Below are 11,546 nucleotides of genomic sequence, written 5' to 3'. Positions count from 1 at the left end.
ACCCTTGTCAAATTACTCGCCGTTCTTCCCGTTTCTATCGCAACCGTAGAAAGAACTTTCTCTAGCCTAAGGAGACTGAAGACTTACTTAAGGAACAGCACATCTGAAAGTAGGCTTAACGGGCTTGCTTTACTCTCTATCTACAAAGACATTATAGTTAGTGACAAAGAAGTTCTTGATAAGTTTGCAAGTGTACCAAGAAACCTGGACTTCGTTTTGTAACCATTGGTGTACTGTATCTATGTATGTATGTATGTATGTATGTATGTATGTATGTATGTATGTATGTATGTATATGTGTATGTATGTATGTATGTATGTATGTATGTATGTATGTATGTATGTATGTATGTATGTATGTATGTATGTATGTATGTATGTATGTATGTATCAGCCCAAATCAATGTTTCCTTTTTCCTTTCTAAAGTGTTTGAAATCGTCTGACTTCTTAAAATTTACTTAATCTAACCTTACATCAATCTTGGCCCCCCCCAAAAATATATTCAATATTCGCCACTGGGTTGAGTGCACTAACTGCAGTATTGTAAAGTTCAACTTCCTACATTAAACATGAAATTCTAAATAAATAATCGCATTCCCTTTCAAGTGAAACAACCAGCGTGTTGACGGAATTATAAATCTACTGGTACGGTTCTATCGTTTAAACACTCCTAAATGCAATTGACTGTGCCTGTATGGAATCGCATAGTCAGTATAAACGACCAATTGAGCTATGCAGCCACTGAAACTTGGATGAACGAAGCAAGATGTGAAATTGCGCCGTGTCATGAAGAGTTGATCTTGTATGATGATAGACAGGATCACATTTCCCGGAACACAACATATTGTGTAGGTGTTTACATGAGCTGATGTCATAGATTTTTGCTCGAAGTAACTTTGAACGTGACTCAGTTGGGTTGGGCTGATATAAGGCGAATCTAAGTGTGGAGCCAAGCAGTCGTATCAGAACTATCCATCATGAGGTACATACACATACTCTTCTCCCTGTGCCTGGTGTTAGCGGTCAGATGTGGAAACCTCGGTTCTTTCAGGGAATGCCCTTGTGAACAGAGCTCCGGGTGCTACTGTGTGCAGCACAGCTTATGTCGAACTGTAGCGACCATCGAGGGAAGCGCTCTTCCACACGCCAGGTATACGTATTATTAATCTTTCTTTCTTAATCTGTTTACCCTCCAGGGTTTGTTTTCCCTCGGACTCAGCGAAGGATCCCACCTCTACCGCCTCAAGGGCAGTGTCCTGGAGCTTCAGACTCTGTGTTGGGGATACAACTGGAGAGGATGACCAATACCTCGCCCAGGCGGCCTCACCTGTTATGCTGAACAGAAGCCTTGTGGGGGGATGGGAAGATTAGAAGGGATAGACTAGGAAGAGGGAAGAAAGCGGCCTTGGCTTTAAGTTAGGTACCATCCCGGCATTTGCCTGGAGGAGAAGTGGGAAACCACTGAAACCCACTTCCAGGATGGCTGAGGTGGGAACCGAACCCACCTCTACTCAGTTGACCTCCCGAGGCTGAGTGGACCCCATTTCAGCCTTCGTACCACTTTACAAATTTCGTGGCAGTGCCGGGAATCGAACCCGGGCCTCCAGGGGTGGCAGCTAATCACACTAACCACTACGCCACAGAGGGGGACATTATTATTATTATTATTAATATTATTATTATTATTATTATTATTATTATTATTATTACCTTACATTTTTACTGCCTGCTGTTTACAGTAAGGATATACATGATGAATATTCGAACATCCGGATCCATTGGTTTCTGGCACGTTAAAGAACTTCTGCGTGACAATGTTCCGACACACATGTGTTTTAAAATATGTAACAATAAATTAATTTTCATGTTAACGTAGGGGAAGCGTAGAGCACTGTGCAGAAAAATATAAAATGAATACGTTTCAAAATAAATACTTTTATTCAATTAATGAAAAAATAATAACTGACATGTTTCTCAGACGAGACACAATAACAGACTCGCCCTGACGTGCGCAACATTCAAACAGAACAAGATAGTAGCAGTAGGAATAAACCGAAACTTGTAGAACAGTCCAGAATATTTAAAACATAAAACTTACGAGTTCAAATTAACGTAAACAAATAAATAATGATATAAATAAATAAATTTCTTCTCCTTCTTCTTTTTCTTCTTCTTGCAGACTTTTCCTGTTTTCATGGGGTTAATATTTAGTGTGGATTTGGCCTAGTTTCAGGGTCGGTAGTCATTCCTGACGACAACGCTGTGTCGGCCAGGAATCGAACCCGGGGCACACTGAAACAAAATTAAACCTTCAGCCAAGACAACTGAATAACACTCACCATTTACAACATATTGTTCCATTTTCTACCTCGAGTTACAAAAGTCTGTAGTCTAATTATTCAACACCTTACTAGGAGTTAATTTGTTCTAATTCACCAATGTTAAAAGTGTCCCTGTATCTCGAAACTTCTTGCAGCTAAGACTTCTTTGAAGGAATTATTTGAGCTACTTTATGTATTTAATTTAAATTTCTTGAACTGAAATTACGCAAAAAAATGTATCGTACGATTAAATTCTTCAGACTCAAGGAGAGCTGAAGTGAAACAAACATTATATGATTTCTTCTTAAATTGTAACATTCTAAATAACTCTGATCTAGTATCAGAAAGGTCCGTTGCTCATTTTGTACATACGTGTTCCCCAAATTATCGAATGATAATACCCTATGTATTTTGGGATATACGGTATTATTGAATCAATTATGTAATGAATATAGACATTCAAAAAAATTCGAGTAAAATATTTTAAGATCACAACAAACTGAAGGATTTAAATACAAAGCATTATGGTTTGCCCGCAATCTTGAATCTGGATATTACTCAATATTTCCCACCAATATGGTTTTCTTATGTCCCAAACTACTGTCAGTTTCATTCATATTGAATGGTTCACAAAAATGTTCCTATGGTCAAAATTTGCGAAAAAAGTGTTAGGTAAGCTTTTCTAATTCAAGAAGACAGTATGACAGTTGCTTTATATTATTTTAGTTTAATTCTTTCTCTTAATTATTTTATAACTTCTGACTGACATTTGCATGTCAAACATTTGAAATTGAGATCAGGTATTTTAATATGAAAAAAGCATGTAACCAAACCTGATTTATACATAAGATAACCAACTTTCTGCAAATGTAATTGAATGTTTCACTATAAAATGGGCCCAAATCCATTATTACAAATTTTTCTGGGGAGACAAGAAAGTAAATAACAACTTCCAAAATATACTTCAATATTAGTTATATCTTCGCCGACAAGAGGGGTATATACAGGTAAATATGCAAAGTTTAAGGGTTCTATATGCAATAGTTTAATATTAATGCATTTTTATTCACAAAATTTGGACCTTATTTCTTCTCAGTAGGTTCAGATAATATAAAAATCGAACATTTTGAATGAAATATCTTCATTATATTGAATGTTTCTGTGAAAAACAACAACTATTCATAACACAGATGTAAAGGACCCCTTTAGTAAATACACAACACATAGACAGTCCATTAAACACTACATATACAGTACCTTAATCTCCAGCAATGTCAGTGCGGCCACTTACACGTTCATAATAAGCAAGTACATTTGGTTTGGTGAGTTACTTCATCAGTTTAAGAACGTAATTCAGTTTATTTGTATTGGCTGTCAGTACGGAGGAGTACAAAGCTTGTGTTGGGAGAGGTACTGTTCCAATACCAGGTTTTACTAACTGCTAGCTGTAGGGGGTAAAACCGTATTCAAATCATGTTGACATTTTGGCAGTCCCAAGTTAGTCATGGTAGGTATATGAAAATGAAGCACTACTGAGCATTATGGGGAATTAATGAGATAGTTGGTTTTGAGGGACTATTTTCTACCTTTTGTCTACCGTTTTCTACCATTTTTACCTTTCTAAGTACTACATTAATATGCAAAAAAAATGGGATTAAAAATAGCGGTGTAAGGCCCGTTTCCTATTGTTATGGCAATACTACCAACGTAAGAAATGAATGTTGATCATATCAAAGTAAACTACAGCCTTTCGTGTCATATGGTTTTGGAAATACAGAAATTTTATTAGCGATGCATCAAAATGGACTGATCAACTTAGTAAATGTAAAATATGTCATAGCTCATGTACAAGTTTCACAGCAACTAATATACCACTATAATAAGAAAACTGTTTACTTATTTTGTGTTACGGAGTTCTAAGAGTCAATATTATTTTTATTTTAAGCGATCCAACTCCCCTTTAAACTAATATTTCCAATAATATATTAAGTTTAAGGCTATAGCATGTTGGTATGAAATATTGCGTGGTTGGACACACACTTTAAGGACTATCATTGTGTATTATATTTCATTTCAGTAGAAATATACACCCCGAAGGTCATTCGTTGACATGATATTGTTCCGTTTCCGTGCTTTACTCACAAATAAAGGAAAGTAATAATGTACTGTAATTATATACTGTACAATTAAAAAGTACGTTGACTTCACATCCTGCATACAGAATGTCCTTCCTTACTTAGAGGCGCGCTGTATCCTCATTCCTGTAACATCACAGACTAGTAATTAGCCTATCTTAGGTAAGTGATCATTTCCAGGATATGGGAAAGGTCTCATCTCAGGCACCTTGAACAATGTTTAGAATTTCTTTTACCGCTTTTTATGATTCTCTCAGAGGCTACCTGGCCGAGGCGGTAAAGGCGTGCTTGGTTCACCCGCAAGGACGTGGGTTCGATTCCCCGTCAGAAAGTCGTAAGAGTTAAGAAACGAGATTTCCACTTCCGGAGGTGCACATGGCCCTGAGGTTCACTCAGCCTACATAAAAAATGAGTACCAGGTTAATTCCTGGGAACAAAGGTGGCCGGGCGTAGAGCTAACCACTGTACCCCATCAAGTGGAAGCCTTTACTTTCCACCCCTCCAAAGGCCGTCATGGCCTGTACGGAGATGACTTTGCTTTGCTATGATTCTTACCTTTTTAGCCGATGACCTTGCCTTCTTCAAATTTGCAAATTTCACAATCAGAATGTTGGCCCGCAAGGTACGAAAGCTTGTGGTATACAATGTCTAAACACTAGACTGCGTACCAAAACCTGGGTTCAATTTCGGACTTCACAACAGTACTCATATGGAGTGAAGGCGTATGACCCTGTCCGTCGGATGGAGACGTTAACCCTTGAGTAAGCAATGTGACGACACCAGGTGTCAACCTCCCCGACCTGACCATGATCGTCATCATCACATCCAGACGCACAGATCACCTACGACCGTCAACTAGAAAGACCTGCAAATAATAATAATAATAATAATAATAATAATAATAATAATAATAATAATAATAATAATAATAATAATAATAAGCCTCCGTGGCTCAGGTGGCAGCGCGTAGGCCTCTCACGCTGGGTTGCGTGATTCCATTCCCGGTCACTCCATGTGAGATTTGTGCTGGACAAAGCGGAGGCGGGACAGGATTTTCTCCGGGTACTCCGGTTTTCCCTGTCATCTTTCATTTCAGCAACACTCTCCACTATCATTTCATTTGATATGTCAGTCATTAAGCATTGCTCCAGAGGAGTGCGACAGGCTTCGGCAGCCGGCACAATTCCTATCCTCGCCGCAAGATGGGGGCTTCATTCATTCCATCCCTGACCCGGTCACTGGCTGGAAAAAAGGTTGTAGGTTTTCAATACTAATACTAATAATAATAATAATAATAATAATAATAATAATAATAATAATAATAATAATAATAATAAATATAATAATAATGATAATAATAATAATAATAATAATAATAATAATAATAATAATAATAATAATAATAATAATAATAATAATAATAATAATAATAATAATAATAATAATAAAAATCCTCCGTGGCTCAGACGGCAGCGCGTCGGCCTCTCACCGCTGGATACCGTGGTTCAAATCCCGGTCGCTCCATGTGAGATTTGTGCTGGACAAAGCGGAGGCGAGACAGGTTTTTCTCCGGGTACTCCGGTTTTCCCTGTCATCTTTCATTCCAGCAACACTCTCCATACTCATTTCATAGCATTTATCAGTTATTAATAAATCACTTTGGGAGTGGCGACCCCATCGTACTAATAGCCTATATCTGCTTCATTCATTCCATCCCTGACCCGGTCAATGACTGGAAAACAGGTTGTAGGTTTTCATTTTTCAATAATAATAATAATAATAATAATAATAATAATAATAATAATAATAATAATAACATCCCGCACAATCTACAACAAAAAATGCCTTTCCCAAAACACCAAGATACGTCACTATGAAACAGTTCTGAAGCCAGTAGTTCTACATGCAGCCGAAACCCTGTCTCTAAATGCCAACAAAGGACTCCTTGAAGAACTGGAGAAAAAAGAACGCAAAATTGTGAGAGGAATCTTGGGATCAAAGTACAGAAATGGAATCCATCAAAAGAGATCCAACAAGGAAGTCTACAGCAAAATAGAGAACATTACCGACACAATCAGAAAAAGACGGGCACGATTTTACGGTCATCTGAAAAGAATGGACGGAAGAAAGTTAACTAAAGAAACCTTTCACTTTTTTGATTCAAACCCCAAAACCACAATTCCCTGGTTTAGAAATACCAAAGAAGACCTGCAAATGCTACATATCTCAGCTGAAGATGCTCTTAACAGAGATCTCATCCGCAAAAAAATATTGACGAACGGGCTAAACCGAGACGAGCAACCGAAGAGAAGACACGGTGCCCCTTGGACAGAGGAGCGTAAGCAGGCCCACTCACAAAGAATGAAGGAAATTTGGTCTCTAAAGAAGGCCAAGTTCAGTGTCAAATGCAACAAGACTTAACATGGTCCTTCATGGCCCCAGCGAATTATATAATAATAATAATAATAATAATAATAATAATAATAATAATAATAATAATAATAATAATAATTGTTCCGGGGTATTCTGTGGAACGCAGAGGTGAAGGAAGGCGCGGGATGGAATGAGTCTATCTACGACAGTCAAAGATTAATTTAAAACTTTAAAATAAAGGTTATATTTCTTTTCAGATATTAAATTTTAACAAAACTATTCAATTGATGAAAGAACAATATTTCAGGTACAGAGCTAGTTTGGTACAAAATCGACAAACAGTAAAACCAAGAATTAGTAAGTTACAATTTTGAGCTACAAGCTCATAATTTACAAAGGTCCCAACATCACTAATGTTGCGTTTAGTTACAAAGGCAAGGAGACGAATCTCCCAATTTGTTTCACAAGAAATTCTAAATTACAATTCAGAAGAGCACTTTGCTCCAGCAGTTACAAGATACGGCCTTCCAAAGGCACTACCCAATAATACATAAATATCCATTACATTACAAGAAAGGAGCCTCAACGCTCCACAATTCTACCCAGGAAACTAAGCTCACAAATCCTTACAGCCTGCTCAAAGCTACCATTAACTTTTATAGTTCATATAAGAGCGTCTTTGCTCCATAACTTTTACATTTCAGGCCTCTCTAGGCACAACCTACTTTTGACAAGACTGTAGCAGTTGTATTTTAAGAAAGAATACAGAGGTATCGAGTAGCCATATTACCGGGTCTTTGTGAAAAAGAACAGGTTAAATTACAGGCCCAAACTCAAAAATGGATGGAGGCGTACACTTGCACTCCTAGGAATCAAGAGGTTAAAACCCTACTTGGGCTTGTGGCTCAACGATGTAGAGGCTAATCCCATACTACTGAGGTGACTAAATGGATAAATTAAGTTAAAATTTACAAGTGAAAACGGTAACTAAATCATAGTCACCTCAAGATCAATTGAAGGGGAATTCGAGAGGGTAACTATCCCCGGTTTTTAGTTAAGTACTATTGATTTACTTGAACTCTTACATGAGAAGATAGAGAAGTTTACATTTTAGGAGATGCACTGTTACATAGTTAAAAAATTAGAACCTTCCCCTCTAGTCGGCTTGCGGTGATAACTACTGAGTTAGAAACTGGTGGCCATTACCTTATCTGATGTTCTGCTTGCCGAAGAATGAGGCCCCCGCCTCCTCTCTTAACACACACACTCAATAGCACGACGATCAATAAGACAAATTATCTCGAAAAGGCGTCAGCTTTTATACCCGAGAGGAAGGTTCGAGAAGGCTCTGGACTAAGTCCGGACACACCCTCTCATTTTTATTGGACAGACAAAAGGTTACAAGAAGCCTATGATTGGCTGAAAATTAAAGAAACAAAAAATATGATTGGCCAGATTCCCAAGCTGGCAGGATAAGTAAGAAGTGTTGCAAACCTTGAAGTATCAAAAATAAAGAAAGTCAATTCAGTTCAGAAAACAAATGAACACAAAATTTATTTAAATTTCTAGTTATTCCACATTGCACCAGAGTGCATGACATAAGTTCTTTAATGGAGACATCCATGGAGAAAAGTCAAAACTCCTTGAAATCGCTGTTGTAAACTTTGATACACTGAAAAAAAAAAGAAATATCCAGTCAGTTTAGGAAACCTTAAAATAGCACATTACTCTATCATTTTAGAAGTGGCATCTCTTGATCAACGTCCCAACTTCTTGCACTAGGTGTTTCAAGTTTTGTATTTTAGATAGCGTTCTTCAAGGCGCTTCATTTAAATGCACGGGGTTGAGGTGTACCTCCTGGTACAACAACAATAATAATAATAATAATAATAATAATAATAATAATAATAATAATTAACGGTTAGCGTTAATTAGCTACCGTCCTCGAAGGTCCGGGTTCGATTCCCGATACTGCCAGAAATTTGAGAAGCGCTGGCGTATGGTTAGAAAACGAACAAAGAGCTCACCTCCATTGCGACGTGCCTGAAAGTTACTGCACTATCTCGAAAATAAGAAAGCATGAGAGTACTTTTTATTGTGTTCCTTAAAATAATTTCTCCCATGTACCGCAGTTTCTGACAGCATGAATAAACAGTGTTTTTTGTTGTGTTTTTTTTAAATACACTTGATAAGTTCACTTTCGAGAATGGTAAAGGGACCACCGACCAAGCTGAGATTCTGAGATTCTTGGTATTCTACTAGTTCTGTGTCTATAAGCTCCTTCGAGAGGTGTTGGGTTGTAGTGAATGGTAGTGATGATTATTATTTTAAAGAAAGATGGAACTAGAAAACCATCCCCTCTTACGCCTAAACAGAAGAGAAAAAGGAAAAGGTCCGTCCCCGTCGAAAGAAATGGAGGGGCCACGAAGAGTGTTAATCTGAAAGAACGAACGCCTCATAAATCTAGGGTCGGAAGACAGCAAGAGTTGACTAATGGATGTTAGACAGGAAAGTGAGGAGATAGTACAATAAAAATCTAGTACACGTAAGAAGAAGCAATAACAGGCTAAGCTAAGACCCCGTGGTCGTTACTCATGAACACAAACTGAGACACCATTTGAGCGTACCTCTAGTTGCTGGGTCGATCCCTGCAAATTATTGTCAGCAGTTTACCATTTTCACTGCAGGCCACGGCCACCTTACCAGATGCGACTCTCTTTTTTCCTACAGTCGCCGAAAGTCTTACGAAGTTAGTGTGGCGCTAAACGGACAGCATGGTATAAAACATATCCGCAGTACTCTCCATTCGGCATGAGAAGCGACTCATCACCCCACCACTCCTGTAGTTGGGCAGTTATTGCATGTCGGAAGGTGCGACTAAAAGCCCTAGGGACTCACAACTTAGGAGAGTGGTAGCTGGGTCTGGCATTGCTTCCACTTGCTTGTACCAGCCTTTTCGCCTTCCGCTCTCCCATCTGACCTCCCTCGGTAAACGTTTGCTCTCTTCCAATCCCGACGGTTTTAGGTTTGCCAGATCTGGAGAGACTTTCCCGCCCTTCGTCACTTTCTTTATGTTGTATGCACTGAATGACACCACTCGCAATATTTGCTTTAACTAATGATTTTGTTTACGTCTGTCTCCATGGCTGAACGGTTAGTATGCTGGCCTTTGGTTCAAGGGGTCCAGGGTTCGACTCCCGGTCTGGTCGGGATTTTAACTTTCATCAGTTAATTCCCATGGCTCGGGGGCTGGGTATTTCTGACGTTTTCAGCATTAGATTTCATTTCAGCCTCACAGGTACGCACGTCGCCTATGTGGCGTCAACTCGAAAGACCTGCCCCAGGCCTCTCCCGAGGCCACACGCCATTATATATTATTTACTTTGTTTACGGTACTTGCTTTATGTTTGGAAATGGAGAAGTAATTCCTTTGTTAAACTACTACTACTTCTTTGAGTAATTCAGTCTAATGACCGGTTTGCTCCTGCGATGAGTCCTCTCCAACTAGGTCGATCCTGTGCAGTACGTTTTGTGTCCGCATAGCTCCTGCATTCTGAGTTCACAAGAAATGTCATCATGAATGTCTTTCTTGGTTTTCCACGAGGGCGTTTACCTGGTATTTTACCTTCCTATGCTGACGACTTGGTCTTAATGGCAGATTGTGCCGAAGGCCTGCAGTCAAATATCTTGCAACTTGAAAATAGGTGCAATGAGTAGCCTATGGTATGAAAATTAGCCTTTCGAAGACTAAAGTAATGTCAGTAGGTAAGAAATTCATCAGAATTGAATGTCAGATTGGTGATAAAAAGCTGGAACAGGTCGATAATTTCAAGTATTTAGGTTATGTATTCTCCCAGAATTGTAATATAGTGAGATTGAATCAAGGTGTAGTAAAGCTAATGCAGTGAGCTCGCAGTTGCGATCAACAGTGTTCTGTAAGAAGGAAGTCAGCTCCCAGACGAAACTATCCTTACATCGGTCTGTTTTCAGACCAACTTTGCTTTACGGAAGTGAAAGCTGGGTGGACTCAAGATATCTTATTAATAAGTTAGAAGTAACAGACATGAAAGTAGCGAGAATGATTGCTGGTACAAACAGGTGGGAACAATGGAAGGAGGTACTCGGAATGATGAGATAAAGGCTGCTTTAGGAATGAACTCGATGGATGAAGCTGGACGCATAAGCCGGCTTCGGTCGTTGGGTCATGTGAGGTGAATGGAGGAGGATAGGTTGCCTAGGAGAATAATGGACTCTGTTATGGAGGGTAAGAGAAGTGGAGGGAGACAAAGACGACGATGGTTAGACTCAATTTCTAACGCTTTAAAGACAAGAGGTATAGAACCTAATGAGGCCACAGCACTAGTTGCAAATCGAGGATTGTGGCGACGTTTAGTAACTTCACAGAGGCTTGCAGACTGAACGCCGAAAGGCATAATAATCTTTAATCATAATGTATGTATGTATGTATGTATGTATGTATGCACATTCCTATGTCGAAGCCTATGCCCTATCCAAGAAAGTTGTCTCTTCCTAATCTCACTCAACAGCTGTCTCTTTTCTTGGACAACGTTCAATACCCCAGTGTTGGTCTTCTCCTCCGCTGAACGTATCCGTTGCAGACGACGCCAACACCACATCTCAAAGGCTTCTGGCCTCTTGATATCACTTTTGGTTAACGTCCAGGTCTCAGCACAACGCAGCGCAAAAGAACAAACA

At 39.0% G+C, this 11,546-nt stretch overlaps 1 protein-coding gene across 2 annotated transcripts in view; it reads left to right on the top strand.

The window, feature by feature from the left end:
• The first annotated feature begins 946 nt into the window (after positions 1-946).
• Positions 947-11,546, top strand: part of LOC136873965 (phenoloxidase-activating factor 2) — a 34,357-nt gene continuing 23,757 nt past the window's right edge. For both annotated transcript variants that reach the window (XM_067147365.2, XM_067147363.2), the window contains exon 1: positions 947-1,151. In XM_067147365.2, the coding sequence (XP_067003466.2) occupies positions 979-1,151 (173 nt within the window). In that variant the 5' untranslated portion in view covers positions 947-978. The remainder of the gene's footprint in view (positions 1,152-11,546) is intronic.

The sequence above is a fragment of the Anabrus simplex genome, chromosome 5 (assembly GCF_040414725.1).
Source record: "Anabrus simplex isolate iqAnaSimp1 chromosome 5, ASM4041472v1, whole genome shotgun sequence".
NCBI classification, from domain to species: Eukaryota; Metazoa; Arthropoda; class Insecta; order Orthoptera; family Tettigoniidae; genus Anabrus; species Anabrus simplex.
The sequence above is the reverse complement of the archived record's forward strand: the minus strand, read 5'-3'. Positions and strand labels throughout refer to the sequence as shown.